This window comes from Lonchura striata, chromosome 10 (assembly GCF_046129695.1).
Source record: "Lonchura striata isolate bLonStr1 chromosome 10, bLonStr1.mat, whole genome shotgun sequence".
In the NCBI taxonomy this organism is placed as follows: Eukaryota; Metazoa; Chordata; class Aves; order Passeriformes; family Estrildidae; genus Lonchura; species Lonchura striata.
Window position 1 is genome coordinate 5,413,061 of NC_134612.1, and position 24,700 is coordinate 5,437,760.

The following is a 24,700-nucleotide window of genomic DNA, read 5'->3' on the forward strand; positions in this document are numbered from 1 at the left end:
GCCACGCGTGCGGCCATGGCGGGCGGGCTGGAGCCGCACCTGGCGGCGCTGCGGCGGGAGCTGGGCGGCCCCGCCGCGCTCTCCGTGCTCGTCGCGCTCCTCGCCGTCGCCATCACCTTCCGTGAGTTGCGGGCGCCTCCCTGTCCCCCCGCCCCGCGGCCCGCTGGGGGCGCGGCGGTGCCGGCGGGCTCGGGTGTGCCGTTCCCCTCAGGCTGCTCTCTCCCGCAGTGATCTGGCGGTTCGTGCAGGGCAGGAGGAGCGGCCGGAGCGCCGTGCTGCTGCTGGGCCTCTGCGACGCGGGGAAGACGCTGCTGTTCGCGCGGGTGAGCGGGGAGGGCGCGGGGGCCTCTCGGACCACAGTGCGGGAGTTCCCTTTAGTTCCGTTTGTAGTCTTTTGATGGATCTTAAAAGGTGGGGGTTGTAGCTGTAAGGAGGGATGGAGAGCGAGTTTTGTCTACCACGGAGTGTCCAAAGAAATGGCGCTTTGGTTTGAATTCGTCATAGTAAAAGGCTTAGGGATACTTGAGCGCACCGCAGTCTGCGGCAGCTCCAATCTCTGTGAGCAGGGACAGCACCCCAGGGAACGGCTGGAGCTGTGCCAAGGGACTTGAGGTTGGATATTGGGGAAAGGCTCTCCCCCAGAGGGTGGTGGGGCAGTGGACGGGTTCCCCAGGGAATGGGCACGGCCCCAAGGCTGCCAGAGCTCCAGGAGAGTTTGGACAATGCTCTCAGGCACTGGCTGGGATTGTTGGGAGGTCTGTGCAGGGTCAAGAGTTGGGCTGATGATCCTGGTGGGTCCCTTCCAACCCTGGACATTCTGTTACCGCCACGTCTGAAAAAGAAAGGGGCACAGCCATGCTTACCGTGGTCCCAGCTGGGAAACTGTGAAGGATTTGCAGGCACACTCTCTTCCTTCTTGTTTTAATGGAGATTCACAATATAAATATATAGTTACTTTCCTAATGACCATTTTTGAATTAAATTGGGGAAGTGACCGCGGTAGTATTTTCCTGCAGGAAATTGAGATCGGGTCTCTGATGCCCATTACCCCTGTCAGAGAATTTCAGTTTCTGAGGAGGCTGGGGGTGGTGTTGGTGTAGTTTGGGGTGGGGGCCTCCCGGGCTGTTGATTCTGAGGCTGTGCCTGTTCCCGCAGCTGCTGTCGGGGCGGTACCGCGACACCCAGACCTCCATCACCGACAGCTCTGCCGTCTACAGGCTCAGCCAGGACAAGGTGAGTGCACTGCCTCAGCTCTGGGTGCATCCTTTTCCTGTTCCCCCTGCTAAACCTGGGAATTTTTGTGCTGCTCAGGCCCCAGTTTGAGCGCAGGACAGGATTTTCTCCAGGCGTGGCACACTGAGAAAATCGGGAAGTACTGGGATGTAGAATGTATTACTGGGCTCCACAGGTTCTTTTTTATTTGCTTGTAAAACAGTGAAACATTTCTGACTGAAAGCTACACCTGTGGGTTGGAGCAGGAGGGAGCTCTGGGGGTTTCAGTGTTCTGTTGCATTGGTTTATTTCCTCAGCAGTAATTTCTGTTTCTGCTAGGAAAACCTGAAATTAAAAGCTTTATCAAGTTTAAGCAGAGGCTCCAACTGGACTTTATATGATCCCAGAAAGGATTTTGTTATTTTTAGGTCCTGGACTTTAGGTCATGTTATTTTTATGTCCACAGATCTGGGAGTTTTCAGGTTTTGAGCATTCATTCTGGAAATCTCTTATGCTGGCTGCACATGTGGCAGGGAGAGCAGAATGTTGGCAGCACCTTAACTGCTGGTGAATTGTGAAAGTAGAGGGTGGTTTTGTGACTTCACCTTCTCAGTTGTTATTAACAACAGTGATAATGAGGTTAAAAACTTTGTAAAAGAGCGTGCAGGGTTTTTGAAAAAATGTTCCTGTTTTGTGTCTCTTTCATTGATCAGACAAGTATTTGCAAAGCAGATTGCTTTTTTGATTCTTTTTTTAACCATAGCCGAGGTTCCCAGTAAGATCCAAGAGCAGTGAGGAGGAAGGGGCTCCTGCAGCCTTATCTGGAAAGCAGTGACGTGGCCCTGCTCGGCCGAGTGTTCTCTCCCACGTCCTGGCTTTGGCTCTTGCCTTTCCTGGGAAGGGAAACCTTTGCAGCCTCCAGTTAAAAAAGGCTCTTGCCAAGGCATTTTTGTGTTATTCACAGCAAGGTTTGGTGTATTTAGGAAGGCGTGGTGTGTGTGACCAGGTGAGACTGTAGGGTTATGTTCTGTGTCAGAGGCAGATGGGGTTGTGCCTTCAGGACACAAATCCAGGGTCAGATTGCTTTTCCCCAGTCCATGACCACAGGAACCACTGGATCAGGTGTTAATTCCATCTTGCCTGTGTTCCAGAGCACTAATGTGACCTTGATCGACCTTCCAGGCCATGAGAGTCTGAGGCTGCAGTTCTTGGAGAGGTTCAAGGCCGCAGCCAGGTAACCTGGAGGGGATCAGCAGGGCAGGAGGGGTTGAGTGATGCTTTGGAAAGGGATAAACCAAATGAAATGATGGTGCTGGGAATGCTGTGAGCTAGGCTGCTGGTGCCCTGAGAGTCAGAGCTCTGCTGTGGGGTGGTACTGGTTAATTTTTGCTTTGCCTTCATAAAATATCCTGAGTGGGAAAGGGACCACAAGGAGCATCGAGTCCAGCTCCTCACCCTGCACAGGACAATCCCAAAATCGCACTTTGAATTTCTTAGTTACCTGTGCTTGTGGTGCACCAGGAGGCAAAGCCACTGCAGCAGGGAGGTCTGGGGGATGTGGGATATCCTGGGGCAGACAGGGGAAGAATTCCTGCTGGAGCTGGCCATGGGATGTGTTTCAGGCAGCACATGCTGCGAGCCTACGCTTGGGCTGGGTCAGACCAGATGTGGGAATCTCAGCCTAGGCTGGAATGCTTGCAGGGGAAGGTGGGTGCAGAACTTCATCCCCAGCACCTGTCCTTCCCTCTTCCCCAGAGCCATCGTGTTCGTGGTGGACAGCGTGGCCTTCCAGAGGGAGGTGAAGGACGTGGCAGAGTTCCTGTACCAGGTGCTGGTGGACAGCACCGTGCTCAGGAACGCGCCCGCGCTGCTCATCGCCTGCAACAAGCAAGGTACCCTGGGCTGGGCCTGGCCAGGCCTGCAGGGCTTCGTGCCACGGCTGCTGAACCTGGGAGTTGGGATTGCAGCAAAAGCAAGGCTGGAATTTAGGTTTAAACTCTGCCTACTCAGCAGGAGTGTGTGGAAGACTGCTTGGGAGAGCTGCAGCTCTTTGGGTGGGTGTAGGTAATGCAGGTGGCTTTTGTGGTTTTTTTTTGTTTCTGCTTGCTTTGTGCAGAGCTGTTCCTAAGTCTCCAGGCAGGAGGAACTAGGATCAGCTCGAGCACAATGAACTATCCCTATGTACTTGGCAACTTCAGAGTTAAAATGTTCAGCTGCCAGGGTTCCATGTTTTCTCTGGAGTAGCCTGAATACCCAGCTACTGGAAAAGACTCTATTTTCAGATCCCTACAGGTTCTACAGTGAAAGTGTGGGTCCCTCTGTAACAGCTGGATGTTTTGGGGCGCTATCAGATCTGGATTTTGTAATTATTTCCTGCGCTTAACTCAGGGGCTGCCTGAGGCCTTCACAGCTCTGCATGTGGAAAGCACAGGGCAGGAGGGAGTGCTGGTGCATCAAACCCATCCTCTGAAGTATCTTCCTGCCCAGCAAGAAGTTAATTCCCTGCATTATATCAGACTGCTGGGTTGTTCCCCTTCATGCCTGTGATCCCAAAGCTCCAGCATCCCTCATCCCACTGCAGGCACGGCTGTCCTTGTCCTGGTAGCTCCAGTGACTGCACAGTATGCACTGGCCTTACTTTAGGGGAAGGAACCAGGTTCTGAATTCTGACAACCAAAGAGCTGATTTTCTTCTTTTCTCTTCAGATGTCACAATGGCAAAATCAGCAAAACTTATCCAGCAACAGCTGGAAAAAGAGCTGTAAGTATGGAATGGGATCTCAGTCCCTCTGAGCTTGTCCTTTTTCTCTTCCCTCAGTGCTCAGTAAGCTCCCTTGAGCTGTGTCTGAGTTCCCTGTGGAGCTGGGAGCAGTCTGTTTGGTCTGGGGCTTGGCAGTGCTGGGTTTACAGTTGGACTCCATGGACTTAGAGGGCTTTTCCAAGCTAAATGATTCCCTGAATCTATAACCCCTTTGGCCAGCAGACGGCAGCAGGGGTGTTTGTGCTGTGCCTGCTCCAGGCTGCATACCCAACCTTCTGCTTTTTAGCTGAGCAGTTAGTTGCCACATACTCACATTCTTCAGGTAAATAATGATTGCTTTTTCTGATGTGGATCATTGTCAGCTACCTGTGTGTAGGTGCTGGATTTCTAGGTAGTTAATGTGCTGTGTTAGGCACCATTATTCCAGTGTTTACTGTGGGCAAATTGGGATAAGGACATCATCATCATCTGACTTCTGCTGTCCTTTATTGCAAAACCAAACCTGTTTGAACACCTCTCCTTGAGTGCCCTCCTACTCCTTTGAGCCTTTGCACTTGTGCCTTCCAACAGTGGCCAGAGGCCCTGGCTGAGCCTCACAGGGCCGTGCTGGGCCTTGTGTCCTTGCTGTAGCTGGCATGCTGCTGACACCCCAAGCATCCCAGAGCCGTGGTGCAGGTGATACTCCCCTGGTGCTCAGGTGCTGACCCTTTCCCTTCTCTCCCTGCAGCAATACCCTGCGGGTGACACGCTCTGCAGCCCCCACCAGCCTGGATGGCTCAGCCACGGGGGGCCCTGCCCAGCTGGGGAAGAAGGGCAAGGACTTCGACTTCTCCCAGCTGCCCATGAAGGTGGAGTTTGTGGAGTGCAGTGCTCGAGGCAGCAAGGGAGAGGAGGGAGAGGCTGACTTGGAGGGCCTCGAGAAGTGGCTGGTGAAGGTGGCCTGAACAGAGATGGACAGGGCTGGGGGGATGAAGGGAAAAAGATGGTGTGGAACACTCAAATCTCGATGTAAAAAGAAGGAACTTCAGCTGGAAGTCAGCACTGTGGTGTCTTCTGCTGTTTGTGGGCTTGGGAGCAACATGACAATTGCTGGTGTGATTCCCTCTGACTGTCCCTTCATGCTGCAATGTTTTTGTCCTCTCCCCTCTTGCCCTCCTCTGGGCTGCTGAAGCTCTGGGCTTTCCTTTTTCTTTAATCTTTAGGTTTTTCATCTTGTAGTTGCCTAGCAAATTAGGAAGGAGTGCACTGGCAGGTGAGTTTTAGAGGCTGGAGTGTGCCTATCGTTTCCTGCCATGGTTTACACCCCTCTTGCCTCTCAGAGCCACTGACCACGTTATGGTTGGGGCTGCTGGGGAGCACTGCACAAGCTCCCTAAGTTGGGCAGGCATTGAGAGAATATAAATAGCTGTTTTCCTCTTTGTGTCTGTCTTCCCATTGTTCCAAACTGATGCAGCCCCATTTCTGTGGGGCAGGGGGAGTGTGAAATGCCCGACCAGACTGCGCTGCTTTACTCCCTGGGCTCAGTTCTGTGCCCATGTCTGGTGATTTCCTCTCTTGATCAGCTCCTGGGAGTTTTTCTTCAGCTGAAGGCTGTGTCCTGAAAGCTTCACTCTGCTTTTCCTTCCAGGCCCTCCTCCCACAGCCAGGAACAAACACTCTAAGAGGGGCAGAGCTACAGGGGGTCATGGCATGAAACTCTGAGATGGGCACAATTTCAGATCTGTACCTGCAGCTGGCACCTGTTGTGCCAGGCATTTGCTGTGCAATCTCCTGCTGCCCCTGCTCCAGTGGCTGCAGGAAGGGCTTGCTTTGTGTGTAATTAATTAGTCAGCACTTATGGCAGAGTGAGAGGGAAAGTCAAGGAGCTGCCAGCATGTGTGTGTGCTTCCTCCTGGTGGCAGAGATGCTCAAGGAAGAGGGGAAAGAAATAGGAGATCTTCCCAGTTTGTATCTCACTGCACATTGCAGAGTTCCAGTGCAGTGACATTTTCCCTTTGTGGCTTTGTGTTGTTTTAGGGTTGAGGGGGGTGGCTGGCTCCTGGCAGACCCCTTTTGTAGTTTGTAGGCCACTCCCCTGTGGTTTGAGTCCTCCTTCATCACTCATCTGTTGTGTTCTTTTCTTTCTCTGGGGCTTTTCCTGCCTTCCTGCAGCATTGCCGAGTGTTGGGAAGAGCAGGAACAGCCTTCAGCAAAACCCTGTGCATATAATGAAGCTGGTCCTTGCATTTTCAGCCTCAGGAACCATCCATGCCAGAGGTGGGGAGGGTTATATTTACCAAGCATGTTACATTCTTCTGTTTCCTGCAGGCAGAGTCCTGTTGGAACGTGTTTGTCATGCTTTGAACTCCTTTAGCTGGAGGTCTTGGGCTGCCTGCTTCAGATCCATAATGCTGAAGTGATTTTGGGCAGAAAATTGCTGTTTCTTTGGGTGATTGTTCTTGCAAACATGCAGAAGCCGAGCACCAGCCTCAGCTTAAGGGGGGAGGTACCATGAGGCCGTGGTGGGTTTTAAGTTATTATTTTTAAAAATATTCCTTAAGTAAATTCTTTTATGCTTAAATGTTTGTTCTCAAGTCTTGCTTCAGTCTGTGTGTTTGCTTTGGCTCTTCCCAGCAGTGTCAGATCCACATGGATGGGGCTCTGCTCCTGCTCAGCACAGTGCTGGGGGTCAACCTTCCTGCTCTGTGGCCAGGTCTGTGTTGTCAAAAAACATTGTTTTCTGCACACAGAGGGCTTTGGGACTGGTTTGTATTTTGGTTTTGTATTTACTTCTTGGTCCGACTAATTGAGAAATTGATAATCACATAGCAGAAAGCACCCACAAATCATAATTGAAAGGCACTTTGGTGATGTGCACAGGAAAGCTCCAGCCAGCTGTGGTGGCAGAGCAGCGCTGCTCTGCCCTGGAGGTGGCTGTGGCACCCGTGGCTGTGCTGGATGGGATGAGATGCCTCAGCTTTCCCAGGCTGGGGAGTGGCTGCACGGCCACGGAGCCACTCGTGCCAGAGCACAGAGCAGAGCTCCAGGAGTTTTTTGGGCCTCACTCCACAATTTTTAAAATATTTAAATATTCAGGGCTGGTTTTCCCCAGTGGCTTCGGGAAAAGATCAGAACTGGAAATTCTGAGTGTTGTTTTCTTGTTTTTCTTGATTCCCCAGTCAGCTCCATGCTTTGTTCTTTGCTCTCCTGACCTTGTTCCCAGCCCGTGGCTCTGTGGCTGGGAGTGCTGCTCCTGAGGCTGCAGCTCAGCAGGGCTGTGTTGGGATGGCTTTGGCAGGACAGTGGGATGTGATAAGCTCAGCCCCTTCTTGCTGCAGCTGCCTGACCCTGAGTCAGGAACCCGCTGCATTCACACATCTCCAGGGGCTGAGGCCCTCACTGTGCTAAAGCTCTTCTGGTCTGTGTCTCTCATACTCTGAATTGTTCCCCTGGAAAAGACAGATGTTTTTGGAGGAGAATGACGAGCACGGTAATAACCAGGACAGCATTAAACCTGAAAGAGGAGGAGAGATTGCTGAAAGGCAAAGAAAAGCAAAAATAACCATGCCTGGACAGCAGCATCCCAAGGGGCGGTTTCCAAGGCTCCCCAACAGAGGTGTTCCAGGTGTGACCTTCCCTGTGCAGAGCCACCACCCTGGCACCTTTGGGCCCAGGAGCTTCTGTTGGCCCCACTGGGCCACCTCCTGCACTTTGTGACCAGCCCCTCCTGTGGCTTGTCCTGCTGGGTGCTACCCCTGGTGTGAAAGAAGTGGAGAAAGTTACAGAAGGTCAGGTGGGTGTTCAGGGGAAATCTGCCAGGTAGAGGTGGAACAGGAATAGGGATAACATGGAGAGAGCTCTTTTTCGTGAAGACTTTGGTGATCCAGAGCAAATCCAGGGCAGGTCTGCTCCTGTCCTCTCCCTTGACTCCCTCCATGAACATGGATGCTGCAGGCCACTATCACAGGGAAAAGCCATGGAGGAAGAACAGCAGAGCCTGAATACATTCAACCCATAAAACCCCTGAAAGAACACCCCAAACCCACTGCACCCTGCCCAGAGCCCACTGCACTGAAAAAATGACAGGATTTTGAAGTAGCTCAGTGCTTGACATAAGTAGCTGGATTTGTTAGGCCATGGGCTGAACTTGATATGAACCTTAAGGCTGTGCTGTGTCAGGCAGAGGTGGATCAGAAGGAAACCTGGAGCTGACAATCTGATGAATAATAATAGTAAAGATCGTTAATAATAGAACAGGCAAAGCTGCAGTTGAAATATTACTTTAAAATGGTCTAGCAGATTGTGGTCTGTGTACTGTAACAACCCCATCACAGTGTGGACTAACAGAACCCACCAAACCCTCACCAAAACCCACCTGAAACAACAAAACAGCAACACAGTGAAGGGTGAGAAGGACCCAGGCTTGCTCAGGACGTGGTGTGAGGGAGAGGGAATGAAACTTTTTAATTGCCAGGCATTTCTTTGTTCATGGTCCCTCTGAGGCACCAGCTCGGGCAACTGCATGCCAGAACTGATCTGTGCCAATAAACCTGGCAGGGATGAGAACCTCGGGTCAAAACCTGCTGTGCCTGCAGCCCCTGCCTGTATCCCCGAGCCCATGAGGGAGATGCAGGCAGGGCTGCCAGGTTCCATGGGACTGCAGGCAGGACTCCTGGGCCGGCCCTGGGCTCTCTCTAGCCCCTACCAGCCTCCCCCATCACCGGTGGAGCTGCAGAATGTCCCCCCCGCCACCATTTCTTTCCCAGCTGGAATGTGCTCAGCATGGGCCAGGCTGGGACCTGCAGCCTCCCCAGGGCTTGTCTTGCTGGTGGGGGGAGACCAAGAACGCACCACAGTTGGAAAAGTGACCTTTATTTAAAAAATAAAAAGAGCAACAAACCCCAGATGTTCTGCAATAAACCCCTCGTGATGTCTTGTCCCAACACGTGTGCGGTGTCCCTGCTGTCCTGTGCGGGGGCTGCGGGCGGGGGGACACCGGGCAGCCCCTCCGGGCTGGCAGCCACCTCCCCTGCTGCTGTCCCAGCCGGGAATGTCACCCCGGAGCGGGGCCGTGCCCGCAGCAGGCACTCCTCCGGGTCCGTGCGTTCCAGCCCCCTCTGCCTCCTGCTCCAGCTGGCCGGGGCTGCCCCTCCCAGGGTGTCGGGAAGCGCGGCTGGAGCCCCTGGGAGCTGCCACTCCCAGGACGGGGCTGGCCCGGAGCATCCATCCCTCGCCGGGCTGCGGGAGAGGAGCTCGGAGCTGCGGAGCCGCTCCCGTGGGAAGTCAAACAAACCCAAACAAGACGAAATAGTGGCAGTGGGTGATGGGGGTGCGAGTCAGTCCTCGGGGGCTACACCAGCCCCGCCGCCTTCTCCTGCACGTTGTACTCCTTGCTCCTCTTCACCTTCCAGCTGATGAGGGCGAGCAGCACGGTGCCCACCACCTTGTAGCCCACCTGCAGCCCCAGGTATCTGCCGGGAGAAGAGCAGGGACATGCCAGGTCTGCAGCTGGCACTTCCAGCCGACCCCAAGCTGCCTGGGGCCCCTCCCCTGCCCAGGGCACAGGGTACCTGTTGCGGAGGAAATCGTTGTTGTAGTAGGCGCAGAAGCGGCCCGGGGTGCACTGCTGCTGCTGCCAGTAGATGCAGGAGGAATCGATGAGGGCTCCGAACATGGCCGGGACTGGCAGCCAGGCTGGTGGGGAGAGAGGATGGGGTCAGCTGCTGATCCCCAGGGGTTCAGTGCCTCTCTCAGCCCCAGCAGCGCCCCAGCCTCATTCAGACACTCACCCAGCAGTCTCATCAGTAAGAACTGGACTCCGATGGCGAATGACTTCTCATCCTGGTTCACCACCCTGCAGGGGAGAAGACACAGGAGGTCAGAGCTGCTGGCCCTGGATTTGGCCAAGACTTGGGCTGGTTGCACCTTTATGACATCCCGTTGATCCCAGCATGGGGAAACATCGGCTCCCCCCTGGAACTGAGGAGCCCACACACCACTCACCGTAACACCATCATGTAGAGGGGGTTGTGGGACAGGCAGGCCACCAGGGCAGCAAAGGAGATGAGGAATATGGCAGGAAGGAGCATATGGGAGCAGCTGACTGGACAAGAGCCCGTGTAGGTGGAGAACAGCTCATTCCCATTCAGGGAACAGTTGTGGTAGATCTGTGGGAAACGTTTGGAACAAAACAGACGTCAGAGTCCCAGCGCCAGGAGCAGCTTTCTCAGGACAAATCATCCCAATATCCCTGTGCAGAACACCCATAAGAGCACCAGCTCCAATTTTAAGGCACAGCCATGGCATCCTGTGATGGGATTTGCCACCATCCCTGTTCCTCCAAGCAGGTTCCCAGGGCCTTACAGCAATTCTCCAGGGCACCTTCCCAGGGCTCAGCACACCGTGTGGAAAGGATTCCACCCCCTTATGGCATTTGCTGGGTTCCAGCAGCATCACTTCACTATTCCCAGCAAGGCTGCTTTGGTAGCCACTTGCTTTACTCACCGTTTGTCTGGGGTTGGTGGGGTTGGTGGTGCTGTTGGTGCAGCCAGCAAAGCAGGGTGAGATGTATTCCACGGTGTTTTTCTGGCACACGGGGTGGAAGATCTGCTTAGAGCATTGGCACCCAACCCGTGCCTTAACCTGCTGCTGGGAATTGGGTGTACTGCCAGAAAGGAGGGGGGAGAATTTGGTAAAAAGTTAAGAAATAGGACAGGAAGAATTAAAAAAAAAAAAAATCCCTTTTGCTAGTTGAGCAGTTTTCCTGTTCCTGTTTGGGCTGGGACACTGCCAGCAGCAGCCTGGCCTTCTGCCAGCCTCTGATCCCTGCAGGTACCTCTGGAAGTGTGCAGTGAATGTCACAGGAATTATGTTATGTCTACAAACAAGTACTGACACACTTCTTTTATCTTTTTGTTTTTTTTAATTTTTTCTTCTTTTTTCAGCTGAAAATTAATCGGCCAAAAAGCCCGTAGAAATGGAGCTGGGCTCCATCCAGAGCTGCACAAACAGATGTGTGAACAGCCACAGCTGCAAACACCACATGGACACAAACTGAAAGTGGGCATGCTTCCCAAACAAGCCTGATGGCTGTGGAAGTGAAGAGGACAAACCCAAATCAGCCCTGTCCTCCCTCACTCCCCCAAGGACTGCATCTGCTGGAGTCACACAGCCTGAATCCCACAGGGATGTGGCACTGGGGAGCTGCCCTTGGGCAGGGTGGGATGGGGCTGCTCCACCCCCTGTGGAAAGATGGCATCAGAAATCTCTTCCTTGCTGGCAGTGCACTGGGAAATGAGCTCAATGCGCTTAACATCAAGCCTTGGTCATATACAAATGTCATTTTTATCTTAGGAAGTCATGGTAAGAGCCAAAAATATCCACTGAGGTGAGGAGAAAGATGATGTCCAGCTGGAGTACTGGGAGCTTGTGAAGTGATGTGGACACAATGTTACCAATTTTCCCCTAAAAAATCCAGAGTGAAAAATTACACCCTGCTTGTTTGGCCCAGAAAATCATGGATAAACGCCCTCCCAAGGTCTCTGGGCTGTGAAGCACCTGGATCTCCTCCATGCAGTGAGGATCAAGGAGCAAGAAGCAGCATGGTGATGACTTCTGCCTCTCCCCCTGTGTGTATCCCTCCCCACGGATAAGAGCTGGAGAAACGAGGAGCTGGGAGCAGCACCTGCATTACCTGGGGTGGTAGATGCCCTCGATGTGCCCTGTGGAGCAGCCCATGAAGAAGATGGGCAGGCAGATGAGGATGGAGAAGACGAGCACCACCACGGCGAAGCGCGGGATGGCGCGCAGGGAGAAGGAGAAGCGCTTCATGATGATCCCTCCCAGCAGCATCCCCAGTGCTGCTGCCGGCAGGTTCACAGCTCCTGCAGAGGGATGAGCCTTCAGAGCTGTCCTGCCTGCCCAGCACCCCTCCATGGACACGGGGCAGCTCTCTGGACCTCACAGGAGTTGGGAGAACCTGCAGATCCAGCTGTCATCCAAGACAGCCCAAACCCAAGGCAGCTGGGGAATTATAGGTCAGGAAAGTCACCAAATACCCCAAGGTGAACCCCAGGTGTCATTCAAAAATGAGTTTTCACTGATTTCTTCTCCACGCTTTAAAAAGCCTGGAGAATATGGGCAGTTGCCTCCCTGCTGGTGGATATTTTTTGCCTCCATCTATGCTCACCTATGAGGAAGTTGGCCTGGGAAGGGGAGGCACCATACTGCTTCTCCAGGAACTTGTTGAGGAAGGTGGCCAGACCCGCAATGACAGATGAGAAGCTGCACTGAGCCAGCACCAGGAGGATGAAGAGGGGGTTGAGCAGCAGCCTGAGGAAGATCTTTGGGAATCCTACAGGGAAACCATAGGAAAAATGTGTTTTAGCCATGTGATCCTCACTCCAGCTGTTTGTACTGGGAATAAACCCCCACCCTTAGCCTGCTCCCAGTAAGGATGTCTGTGGGATGATGATGTTCTGCTGGGGATATCTGTAGGCATGGGAAGGTGGGAGGGAAGACACCCTAATGTGTCCCAGCAGCTGGCAGCACCATGGATGTGTTTTCCTGGTGGGACATTGTGTCCTCTGGCCCCATCAACAGAGGCAGATGGACCCTGGGAGCAACTCTGTTTATTTGGTCACTTAGGAGTTTTCTAATTAGCGGAGAGCCCAAAGAGAGGAGAAGAGGGAGCTGACAGCGCCAGGATATGACTGCAGTGGAGGAAGAGGCAGGGAGAGAGGGGCTTTATGTGGGAAGAAATCCTCCTGGAGCTGAAAGAATCATTAATTTGGTCTCTCAGCAGTGACATCCCTCTCAAGCCTCTTTTGGTTTCACATAAACAGTGTCAGCTGCACTGGGGTGACCTCGCTGAGGAGCTGGTGGCGCCGGCAGCCCCATGCCCACTCCTGGAGCTGGGGTTAAACCTCCCAGTGACCCTTTTCTGGCACACTCGTACCACTTTAAGGTCCTCAACGCAAAATTTGGAAAGAATTCAGGCCCCAAGAGAGGCCTCAAGAGGTCTGTAGCCAGAGGGAGGCTGTGCCCACCTTCCATGTCCTTAGGCCCTCGTGGTGCTGGAGCTGGTCCACACACGGTGCTGGGCTACCAAGGACTCCCAACAAACCCCCTCGGTGTGAATCTGCCAATGTGGGGGTCCCCACCCACCCCACATGGCCCAGCACGGCCCAGCATCCCCATCCACCCTCTCCTGGACCCCCAGGAGGTTACTTTTGATGAACTCCAGCAGGGAGGTCTCTTGAGCAGCCCCTGTCTCCATCTTCCTGAGCATCCCGGCCTCCGTGTTCCGCTCCTGGGAGGGAGAGAGGAGCAGCCTGTGGTGAGAGGGGCTGGCACTGTCCTGGCACAGGCAGCCTCAGGAGGGTCAGGGTCTGTCCCAGGGGCCTTTGACCCCAGCCAAGCCTGACAATTGCAGCAAAGCCCCGTCCCACGTGCCTGAGCACTTCTCCAGGCTGGGAGAGCTGGGGGTGTTCACCTGGAGAAGGCTCTGGGGAGAGCTCCTTCCACGGCCTAAAGGGGCTCCAAGAGAACTGGAGATGGACTTTGGACAAGGGCTTAGAGTGCCAAGACAAGGGAGTATGGCTTCCCACTGCCATTAGGGTTAGATGGGATCTTGGGACAAATTCTTGTGGTGGGGAGGCCCTGGCACAGGCTGCCCAGAGAAGCTGTGGCTGTCCCATCCCTGGAAGTGTCCAAGGCCAGGTTGGACAGGGCTTGGAGCAACCTGGAAGTGGAAGGTGCCCCTGCCCATGGCAGGGAGTGGAACAGGATGAGCTTTAAGGTCCTTCCTACCCAAACCATTCTGGGATTCTGTGATTAAAGGGGTGAATTTTCTCAAATATCACTGCAGCCCCTGAGCAGAGCAGCAAGACAACAGCTTGTTGGGAGATTTTAAGAACTTAGAAATCCTTCCTCCCCTGAACCCTGACAAAACACCTCCCTTTTAACTCTGAAAATGAAAGTTAGAGATAGTTCGGCTCAAGTCTGGGGAGCCCTTTAGCCATAACTGTGAAATATTTTGGGTTTAATTTTACCTTTAAAGAATAAATGAGTAAACAATTTCAAAACAGAACTAAAGTATTTTTGTAACAAAACCAGCGGGGTTGGGCTTAGAAAGCACCAAAATGATACATGCTAATTATTTTCTACATTTTAAAATTTGTTTTAATGGGAAAGGGTTGCTGGACTGCCTTCCTCCCTCCCACCCCTCTCCTCTGGGGACAGGTATTCCTTCCCTGAGCACATCCCTGGCTCCAGGACATTCCAGCCTCTGGACATGAGGTCTCACCTCTCCTTTCAGCATGTACCGAGGGAAGAAGAAGTAAGGGATGGAGGTGAGCACCAGGCAGCCCGAGGAGATGAGCAGCCCCAGCCACCAGGCTCCGATCCACCGCTGGTCGCTGGGCGTCAGGTCCACTGTCATTGAACACACAAGGACACACTAAGAGCTCCAGGGGTGAAAGGGACAAATCTCCATCAAATATGGACTGGTGGAGTATATGAAGAGTCCCTGTGGGCACAACCCAAGGGTCTCTCCACTGGCATGTAAGAGCAAATGGATGGAGGTGGGAGCTCCCACCAGTGTTGGCAGCAAGACCAGCCCTGGTTGTATTTGACCTTTGTTTGCCCTGGCCAGGAACCTGTACTGCCACTCATCCCAACTGTACCGAGCCTCCCAGGTGACTGCAGGATGGATTTGGTCAGCATGGAAGCACGCTGGGGGCACAGGTTCAACTGCAACCCCTGAGCCAGCCAGGGAGGCAGAGATTATGGGGGCCTGACTCCATCCTCTGCCTGGAGAACACAGTGGGTTGGACCATGCTGCTGACAGGGATGCTGAGCCAAGACAGGGACTGGGAAAGGCTGTGCCACTTTCCTGGAAAAATTGCTCTCCTATTGTTCCAGGCTCGGTCACCTTCTGCTTGCAGGGACTGAGGGAAGGCCCTGCGCTGGCAGAAGCTCCTGGTTTCCGAGTGGACCAAACTCCGGGCGCCTTCTCCGGAAAAAGGAGGAGAAGGTGAGAGCCGCTCTGTCTCCAGCACTCACATCCTTTGGCTGGGCCAAGTGATGCTCACGGGAGGTCTGACAGATTGCCTGGTTTGGCTTGGGGACGTGGCTGCCCACAGCTGGGATGTGGCGGCTGGGAAGGAGCCACGGCCAGCTCTGGGTGGGAGCTCCGTGCCAGGGTGAGACAGGAGAGGAGCCCACACCCCACTGAAACAATCAACCCACTTCCCCAAACAGGACCACTCTACTCTGCAGCTTGGACGTCATCATGGAGCGACCAGGCAGAGGCTGCTAAATCCGTCTGCCGCCGCGGGGAGTGGGCCAAGGCTTTTTGGCATTTCCTGCCCACGTTCATTTATTATTCTTATCAGGCACCGGACAAATATGTCAGGCTCTGATCTCTCTAAGGAAACACAGGAAAAGCCACGTTAATGATGGAGCTGGGGAGAATTCTTTAGTGATTAAGTTACCAGAAATAATAAGCACATGCCATGGATAAAGCACATTATCCCTGCAGTGGCGTCAGCTCAGCCCCTCTCTCTGCAGGTGCTGGTAGTGCGTGCTGGGGAGGAGGATGAGTAGACTCAAGTTCTCTGTGTATCCATCAGAGGGCAGTGGCTGTTCTGTGGTTCTTTTCTCCATCCCTGGATTCCTCAGATTTCCCTGTTCCGCCATGCTGGGGTTGTGGGACACCCCCTCAGTGTGGTGGCAGTGGGCAGAATCCAGCCATGACCTCCAGTGCAGCACCATGAGTTGGGCATTGGAATGTCCCTACCCCAGGGCTCTGCTTCAGTGGTGGTGTCAGGACCACATGTATCTGTCCTTATGGGGTGACAGAGTGGAGGAATATGCTGGGGGTGCTTTTCCAGGTCAGGTCTTTCCAGGGCAGTGGGTTTTATGGGTCAAAAAGTATTCAAAAGAGTATTCAACACCACAGGACTGGTGGCTTCTGTCACCTTCCATCTCAGAGTGACCTTCTGGCCCACTGAGGGTCTTTGGGACCTCTGCTACCTGGGCAATACTCACCAGTGTCAACCCTCCCGATATCCACGAAGAGCCGCAGCACCACGGACCCCAGCAAGTACCCAAAGGCAGGGCCAAACACAGCGATGGCAAAGAGGATGGCTGGGAAAAGGGAGCACAGAGAACCTCTGTGAGCAGGGAATTGTAGTTTCCATGCAGATATGGCTTCTGTCTTCCCAGGAAATACAGGAATGGTGGCACAACACACAGAGGGGAGAAACCACCCTTCATCATGCTTCAGGTGGTGAGAAGGTTCCCAGTGCCCCAATACTGAAAGTGGTGTTTATCTGACAGGAACAGAGGGGGAAGGCAGCTGCCTGTGGAAGAAGTCACTCTGCTCTGCTGCCATCAAGGCTTTGATGACAAAATGCAAATTGTCTGCTACACCATGAATATCCATGATATTCATGAACCCCAGGGAGCAGCAGGGCACTGACACCCTGGGCTCATACAGGAGATTGAGACCTTCATGTCCTCTAGGATGCCAAGGAAACAAACACATCCTAATTCTCATATCCAAGGAAAAATATTTGGTACAAACATTAGGAGAGGTGAAAGATTCTGAGGGCAAAAAGGCCACCAGACCACCCTGGGTGTAGCTGAACCCTCCCACTCCAAAACAGATAACCCATAAGGTCAGAACATTTTCTTTTGATTTGTTTTCAATGACAGGATCCAAGTTCCCTCCTTGAGAGAAACTCTTTACACAACCTTCTCAATATGTTTAAAAGGAGGTAGTGAGCTTGAGCTGCATAAGACATAAAATGAAACAGGACTTGGGGAGATGGAATTGCTGCTATATTGAGGCAACCCTGGAGCCATTCACCCTGACAGACATTCCCACAGTGCTAAAGAGAGAACCTGTATTATAAACAACACACCAGTCCCTCTTTCCTTCCTCTTCAGAACCATTCAGGTTCCTTCAATCCTTTTTCCTTCATTTTCCTTGCAGATTTGAGAATTCTAAGGGATCAGTGGGACAATTTATTAGAACAGTGATCCCTCTCTGCAGAGGGAAGACAAGGATGCAGGAGCCTGGAGCAACTCGGTCAAGTGGAAAGTGTCCCTATCCATAGCAGGGGTTGAATGGGATGAGCTTTCAGGTCCCTTCCAAGCCAAACCATCCTGGGATTCTGTGGAACAAAACAATGGACAGCAATGGACCCACTTACCAACATACAGTGGGGAATTGTTGGAGTCTGCAAAGTCGTCCACGTAGGATATCCCAAAGGGCTGGATGGGCACGGTCCCGATCCCGGCCAGCAGCTGGGCGATGACCATCATGGCCCACATGCTGCTGGCCTCCTTCTTGGGGTCCCGGGTGGTGTTTGGGCACACAAATCTACTCTCTGCATAGCACAGCTCAACCTGCCCCTGGCTTTTGTTACCTGGAAGGCAAAAAAAATGAGCATTTCAACACTGGGTACATCCCCTGCCTCTTCCCACACTAAATCCCCAAATAGCAGGCATAGCACAATTGCTGAGTAGGCACAAACTGCTGGATTTTGGATGGATTGCTCATTTTATTCAGCAGTTCTCATCACTCTTCCCCCTTCCTTTGGAGTATTATACTGTGGTCAGAGTAGCAAACAACCAGGCTTTTGTGATTTAAAACAAATTTTTAAAGCGTTCATGCCATGGAGTGAGGGTGCTCTGGGTTTAATGAGGGCAGACCTAACCCATGGCTGGTTTTTGCTGTGGTCTCTGCTCCCTTGTGGTACGTGGGCAGGAACAGGGAGTGATGCTCCCTGGGGTCAGCTGGCTGCCCTAAGCAGGACACCCTGCTCTGAATCCCTGCTGCCCCCATGGCTCAGGAGTAGCCCAGCTCCTTCCAAAACATGGCCCTTGCTTCTTCATACAGCCCAGACACTGGGGGTCTTCAGACTGCCATGGAAACTCCAACCAGGACTGAAGTATCTTTAGGGGCTGTGCACAGACTGAATGTGTTCTTTTCCATAATCAGGCAGTCCTCATAATGTCAATATCTCTGCCCTATCATCTGTTTTTGCAGTCCATCCTCAAATCCTGTTCAGTTTAGCAAAGGTGTTCTGCAAGAAAGGTGTTCTGTACAGAACTTTTGGGTCAAACACAGTTCTTGGTACTTTCTTTCGAGCTTTTCAGTGATTTCTGGTTATACTTCCATGGTTGCACACAAGACCAACACTAATCAATTGGGGCATTAGCATTACTTGATCAAGGCATAATTCCTGTTCCCTTTCCTTATTGTTGTACCTATTCACCCACACAGGGAGCCCAGCCCTGGGCAGGGAGCAGAGTGATACCTGCTCCTTCCTCATTTCCTTTGCAGTAAGAGCAGCCCCTGTCCCAAATCCCAACCTCTTCATAGCCTCATGCATTAATTTAAGCTGCTGGAAAACTTAGCATCTGATGCCTGATTTACTCTCCCAATTCAAAAATCATGGGATGGGTTTCAGAGGTAGCAATCCCCATGGAGCCTGTGGCTCATCAGCATTCTGAGGATTTAGGGACCAAAACCACTTTGGAGAGACCAAAGCCAGCCTTGTGGCAAGTGATGCTAGTTCTGCTTGTTCCATTCTGCATGGAAAAGAGCTGTCATTGTTCACACGAGCTTGTTCCCAAAACCTTCCCAGTTAAAGCAGCAGCCTTCCTTGGATCAGACCAGGATCCTGGCCAGAGCAGGGCAGGCCCTGGGACAGGGGAGATTTGCTATATCACAGAATTCCAGAATGCTTTGGGTTGGAAGGGACCTTAAAATCCCTCTCATTCCACCCCCTGCCACAGGAAGGGACATCTTCCACTATCCCAGGGTGCTCCAAGCCCTGCCCAACCTGGCCCTGGACACTTCCAGGGATGGGGCAGCCACAGCTTCTCTGGGTACCTTGTGCCAGGGCCTCACCACCCTCACAGAGAAGAATTTCTCCCTAATATTTAATCCAAACCTACTCTCTCTCAGAGATTCTGTGGCTGCCCCATCCCTGCAAGTGCTCAAAGACAGACTTGGAGCAACGTGGGACAGTGGAAGGTGTCCTGCCCATGGCAGGGGGTGGAATGAGATGGTCTTTAAGGTCCCTTCAAACTCAAACCATTCCATGATTCTGTAACAACAGCTGGAATAACATGTCCAGGAGAGGCAGAAGAAACCCCACACATAATTTTTGCATTCAGAAGAGGTTCCAAAGCGATAATGATGTCAGGTTTAACCAGCAAGTTAAATCCCGTGTGCCCTGGACACACCCCCTTTTTGGGAGCAGTCACACGTCACCCATCCCTGAGCAGCTGGGTCTGGGTTTGTGGGGGCACAGCTGGTGGCACTGACCCGTGCTGAGCGCCGTGTACTCGTAGGGGCCCGACAGGAAGTGGGGCAGGGTCACCAGGAAGGCCCCCAGGGCCAGCAGCAGCCCCCCGACGCCGATCACGCGCGGGCGGTGCACTCGGCTGCCGAAGTAGCTGACGAAGATGATGAGCACCACGTTGCCAATCTGGAAAAGGCACAGAGAAGAGGGAGGAATGGGAGAAGACATCACTGAGGACATCCAGACCCTGTGGCTGTGTCTGGGTGTGTGGACAGGGCTCTCATCAGGAGGTGTTGGACCCTGACAGGAGCAGGAGCATCCCCAGCCCTGTGTGCTCCCTTCTCATCTCCAGCCACAGGGTCACTCCTTGGCCCCGGCCACCTCTGGGCAACCCTTGTTGGCATGAATGACATGACTGCCTCCCTGTGAGCTGGCTGGGGCTTTTTCAGCACCCACACCTGCCCCCCACCCCAAAGGCATCACAGAATCACTTAGGTTGGAAAAACCCTCCAAGACCATCAAGTCTAACAGCTCCCCCAGCACTGCCAAGGCCACCACTGCCCCATGTCCCCAAGTGCCACATCCACACATCTGTTAAACCCCTCCAGAAATGGGGACTCCACCACTGCCCTGGGCAGCTGTGCCAGGGCTGAACAACCCTTTCAGTGAAGACATTTTCTCCCACACACAAACTAAACCTCCCCTGGCACAACTTGAGTGTGGCATTCACATTCTCTGAACAGAGAGACATAATTCATATTCACATTATCTGATCAGAGAGACATAATTCTCTCTCTCAGGATTTTTCCTGCAGAAGCACAGAGAGAACAAGAAAAAACAACCCTTATCTGCTCCTGTGTTTGTCCCATGTAGAATGTGGTATTGAGATTGTTTACCCAAGGTGATTGCTTGATTAGATTCTGGTGATGGTTGTTTGGATTCATGGACCAATTAAATCCAGCTGTGTCAGACTCTCGAAGACAGAGAGTCACGAGTTTGCTAGTTAGTGATAGTTCTTATTACTATAATATAGTATAATATAGTTATAGTATCATATAGTATAATAAAGTCATTAATTAGCCTTCTGAAATCATTGGAGTGCAGAGCACATTCTTCCCAGGCGTTGGATCACTTTTACAATACTTGAGGCCATTTCCTCTTGTCCTGCCCCTTGTTCCCTGGGAGAAGAGATTGACCGATGTAGCATAAACTGACAATTCCTCCAAAACCAGCAAAGAATGAAACATATTGCCTCCATTCCTGTGACTCAAACAAAGATGAGCCCTGCTACAAAGTCCAGCTCACTGCAAATATTTATGACCCTGGGCATTTGCAACAGTAGACAGCCATGAAACCACGCAGCTTGTTGAGACAAGTGGGTGAACACCACAAAATTCCCATTACATGGGCTTTAACAGCTCTGGACAACCAAAACATCAATTTAGCTTTGGCATGTTGAAGCTGTTCCTGCTCACTGCAGGGGGTTGAGCAAGATGGCCTTTAAAGGTCCCTTCCAACCCAAACCATTCTGTGATTCTATGTATGGCTAAGAAAACTTCATATTTATGTTTGTGTGGGTTCCCTTGTTTGTCTCTTTGTGGGATTTGTTCTTGGAATTGCTGTAGGCACCGACGCACTAAGATTGTTGTCCTGGACAGGCAGGGCACCTCACACAGTCACAGAACAGCAGGAAGTCTGTCTCAGTGGGCCCTGAGACATCTTTTTAATGCCAAATGTCCATGCTGGTTGAGGTGAGACTTGGGCATTCACTTCCCCAGGGATCCAGGAAGATTCCCACTATCCAGCTTCTTGATGGAGCATCCCATGTGCTCACCAGGGAGCTCACAAAAATGTGTGTGGCCACTTGGTGTCAGCAAAAAAAAAAAATCTCTGCCAGAAAATCATTTCCTGGCCTTTGCCAGACCTTGAAGAGCTGCTAGGAAGGACAGAATTCCTGAAAATGGGAATGAGAAAATCCCTTATTCCAAGGGATTGCTTGATAAGAAAGTGTTTGTGAGAAAATCCTCAGTCAGCTCAGCAATATGTCTTAAACTGCCAGAGGGGCAGGGTTAGGTGGGATACTGGGAAGGGATTGTTTTCTGTGAGGGAGGCAAGGCCCTGGCACAGGGTGCCCAGAGAAGCTGTGGCTGCCCCTGGATCCCTGGAAGTGTCCAAGGCCAGGCTGGACAGAGCTTGGAGCACCCTGGGCTAGTGGAAGGTGTCCCTGCCCATGGCATGGGGTGCAATGAGATGGGATGAACTTTAAAGTCCCTTTCAACCCAAACCATTCTGGAATTCCATCCAGTGGAAGTCTGCTCTTGTCCAAGGGCCATCACCACAGGACCCCCTGTCCCCCCCTGGGCATGGCAGAGCAGAATGAGGTGTGACGAGTGTCCCAGAGCACAGCACAGCTGCTCCGCCCAGCACACGGGGGCTGAGGAGGCCCTGGGTGAGAACAGCCCTGAGACCCTGTTTTGGGAAGGTGCCCCCCAGGTCCTGGCCACCCTTTGGGTGCTCCTCTCCCACTTACCTCGTGCAAGCTGGAGATGAAACCTGAAGAGAGGCTGGAGAGCCCGAAGCGCTTCTCGATGGTGGTGAGGCTGCTCTTGAAGTTGGCGCTGTAGAGGAGCTGGGAGAGCTGGAGGAGCCCATGGCACAGCACAAACACCTGTGGGCAAACAAAGAGTGCCACCCCAGTGAGGACCCAGCTGGAATCACAGACTCATAAAGGTTGGAAAAGACCTCCAAGGTCATCAGGTCCAACCTTTTCCCGGATACTGCCATGGTCACTAAACCATATTGAGAAGTACCACATCTACTCACTGTTTGAACACTTCCAGGGGTGCCCACCACTTCCCTGGGCAGCCTGTTCCAATGATTAACCACTCTTCCAGTGGAGAATTTTCCCTGATATCCAATGTGGGCCTCTCCATGTGCCCTTTGAGGCCATATGAGACCACAGGGCTGGCAACCACAACCTGTGTGAGTGTATTCTGGATGGCTTTGGCCAATGGCTGCACCTCTGGCACGGAGCATCCTGGGATTCACTCAGCTGGAAAGTCAATTAACTGAACCTGCTCCAAGGGGTGTTGCTAGAAAAAGTCGAAAAAGAGCGTTAAAAGCCCCAGAGGGAGAGGATGAAATATGCACAGCGTGGCCTCACTACTGGAAGATTCCAAAATAGTATTCCAAACCCAGCATCTTCCCTTGAGCTGGGCAGTGAGCCGAGCCAGGAGCCAAGATTAGCAGAGGCAGAGGAGGGAATACAGAGAGTTTGGGAGAAATCTGGCTGAAAGAGCCCGGGTGGCCTGTGAGAGGAGAGCGCTCTCAGCCAGGGACGCAAGAGGCAGCTCACAAGTGTCTTTTGATCTATATTTAGTCAGAACAGTTTTCCTTTATTTTTCCTGGAATGGAATGCATCCACACAGTGCCAAAAGCATTTAAAAATCAATTTTTAAAAATCTCAATAAACAAATTAAAAAAAACCCCAAAAACAAATGGGGGAAGGTCTTTTAATTTAGATTCACAGGAAATCAAATATTTGCTGAATACCGGAAGCGTGTCCCTCAATGATAACGTCGGGAAGTGCAGGATGATGGATGGGGGATCAAAGGTACTGCAGGGCTGACAAATTCCTGATGTCCTTGGCCAGGAGAGCAGCAACAGTCCTTATGAGTATTTATCTGGAAGGGTGGTAGCGCCCAGTAGTCCATTAAATGATTTTAAAAATTCAAAAAAGACCAGCTTGGAGGATGCAAATTCCATAAGTGGGAGGAGTTGTGTTTTGGGAGCAGAGGACGATGCAGGGCCAGGCCCAGCAATTGTAGCAGAATTTGGGTAGAAGATGGGCAAGAAAATGGTTTCTTGGGAGTCTTCTCCTGTGAAGGAAGAGATATCCAGCCAAAAGATGTGGCTGGGAATCTAAAAGCATAAGGGGTTGGAGAGATGCTGACAGACAGAAAAAGAGAAGAGGATGGAGATGAAGAAGGAGAAAATGGAGCACTGACAGTGTGAGGACAGGCTTGGAAAAACCTGGATACCGTGGGGAAGATGAATAAGAAAGGCAAATACCCAAAAATGAGGAAAGGAGGATCACAGGCACAAACTGCTATCATGGAGTCCCCAGCCACATCTTGGAGGGGTGAGAGCAGACAGGCTGGCATCAGGCTGGCATTGCCATCGCATTAACCAGGAGAGGACAAAGTCCCAAGCTGGGACTTTGCCCCGACAAAAAGCTGCAGAAGAGGAATTTGGGGTGTAACGTGGGAAATCCTCCCAGACAGGGCCAAAGTGGAAGTGAAATATCTGCCAGTAAACTCTTGAAGCTGAATGACCTCTCCATCCTCCCACTATCAGCCCCCACACTTGAAATCTCATCCCAGGACAAAATCCTGCGAGTGGAAGCTGGATCCACCACATTCCCCAGGCCTGGCCTGGGATTATTGTGGGTTGATCTGGAGCAGAGGGGTGATTCCTGTGAGGATGGCAACTGGAGAGGGGATCTTGTTGCAAGAGAAGATAAATTTTTGTCCGTGTGGCTCTGGCCAGACTCTACAGAAGCACCAGAGCAAGGCAGTGCTGGCTGAACAGCAGCAGCCCGGGAGCTCCCGAGCTGCAGAGCAGCTGGAGACAGAGCTCTCCTGGAGCCAGGCGTCAGCGGAGAGGCAAAGCTGTTTACCAACAGGGAGGGAAGAGGGTGGATCACCGAGGCCGAATTTAGCGCAGCAAATGTCAGCCCGATCCCGGGGCAGATGGGGACATGGAGTGTCGAGGACAGAGGGGATGCTGGCACGGAGGGAAGATGAGGAGAAGGGGCAAGCTGGCTCCTCAGAATGCTGGGGGTGGCAGGAGATGGGTTGGAGGCATGGAAGGACCATGGGAACCACAGAAGGAGAGGAGAGGAGAGGGATGAGCCATGGGTAGAGAGGACAGGGAGGAAAAGGCAGAGCTGCCAGGAGATGGCCTGAGATGTGTTTATGCCTTGGTGATAACCTGGGATGGCCAAAACGGAGCCCTGGATCCAGAGATGCCTGGGAACAAGGTGGGGCTGCCTGCCAGGAGGGAAGATGAGGTGGGAGAAATGCAGCTGGAGAACACCAGCAAAGGGAGAGGAAAACCTTTGGGTGTGACTGCTTCCCCCTGCCCATGGGTCCCTCTAGTCCAGCTCTTGTCTGCAGGATTAACCGGAAAGGCAGCAAAGCCGATGGATCCTCCAGGGATCTGATCCCACCCCGAGACCACACAGCAGCCTCAGCCCTCGGATGTGCAGAGCCCAGGGAACAGGAGGGGAAGGGCAGGGGTGATTTTTTTTTCCTTGGGAAGAACCTGCCACCCAAAACAGCCAGAGAAAGGCAAAACAATCTTTGCTCCAGGATTTGTGCATCTGGAGCATGGCTTTTCCAGACACCCTCCAAATGTCTGGAGGT

The 24,700-nt window shown here is 52.5% G+C and overlaps 2 protein-coding genes across 5 annotated transcripts in view; one reads left to right on the forward strand and one right to left on the reverse strand.

Moving 5' to 3' along the window:
* Window positions 1-11,651, forward strand: SRPRB (SRP receptor subunit beta). 4 transcript variants are annotated; one of them, XM_077785601.1, is made up of 9 exons: window positions 1-121; window positions 229-323; window positions 1,156-1,233; window positions 2,364-2,446; window positions 2,968-3,104; window positions 3,918-3,972; window positions 4,700-4,820; window positions 6,586-6,664; window positions 10,896-11,651. In XM_077785601.1, exons 1-9 carry the CDS (start codon window positions 16-18, stop codon window positions 10,904-10,906), a joined length of 765 nt encoding a protein of 254 aa, XP_077641727.1. In that variant the 5' UTR covers window positions 1-15; the 3' UTR covers window positions 10,907-11,651. The 4 variants fall into 4 exon arrangements, with proteins under 4 accessions (XP_077641727.1, XP_077641728.1, XP_077641725.1 ...); XM_077785602.1 differs by lacking the exon at window positions 6,586-6,664; XM_077785599.1 differs by lacking the exon at window positions 10,896-11,651 and having other exon boundaries at window positions 6,586-8,894.
* Window positions 8,808-24,700, reverse strand: part of SLCO2A1 (solute carrier organic anion transporter family member 2A1) — a 23,790-nt gene continuing 7,897 nt past the window's right edge. The window contains exons 2-14 of the mRNA XM_021541442.3: window positions 21,805-21,942; window positions 19,298-19,460; window positions 17,172-17,387; window positions 16,003-16,101; window positions 14,258-14,385; window positions 13,180-13,261; window positions 12,140-12,304; window positions 11,645-11,834; window positions 10,456-10,615; window positions 9,955-10,118; window positions 9,741-9,805; window positions 9,522-9,645; window positions 8,808-9,422 (exon numbers count right to left, since the gene is read on the reverse strand). Coding sequence (XP_021397117.2) covers window positions 9,302-9,422; window positions 9,522-9,645; window positions 9,741-9,805; window positions 9,955-10,118; window positions 10,456-10,615; window positions 11,645-11,834; window positions 12,140-12,304; window positions 13,180-13,261; window positions 14,258-14,385; window positions 16,003-16,101; window positions 17,172-17,387; window positions 19,298-19,460; window positions 21,805-21,942 — 1,815 coding nt within the window. The 3' untranslated portion in view covers window positions 8,808-9,301. The remainder of the gene's footprint in view (window positions 9,423-9,521; window positions 9,646-9,740; window positions 9,806-9,954; window positions 10,119-10,455; window positions 10,616-11,644; window positions 11,835-12,139; window positions 12,305-13,179; window positions 13,262-14,257; window positions 14,386-16,002; window positions 16,102-17,171; window positions 17,388-19,297; window positions 19,461-21,804; window positions 21,943-24,700) is intronic.

Coding starts and splice junctions, on each gene's coding strand:
- SRPRB (XM_077785599.1), top strand. CDS start 16: ATGGCGGGCGGGCTGGAGCCGCACCTGGCGGCGCTGCGGCGGGAGCTG. Junction 324..1,155: donor AGACGCTGCTGTTCGCGCGG/GTGAGCGGGGAG, acceptor CTGTTCCCGCAG/CTGCTGTCGGGGCGGTACCG. Junction 1,234..2,363: donor ACAGGCTCAGCCAGGACAAG/GTGAGTGCACTG, acceptor CCTGTGTTCCAG/AGCACTAATGTGACCTTGAT.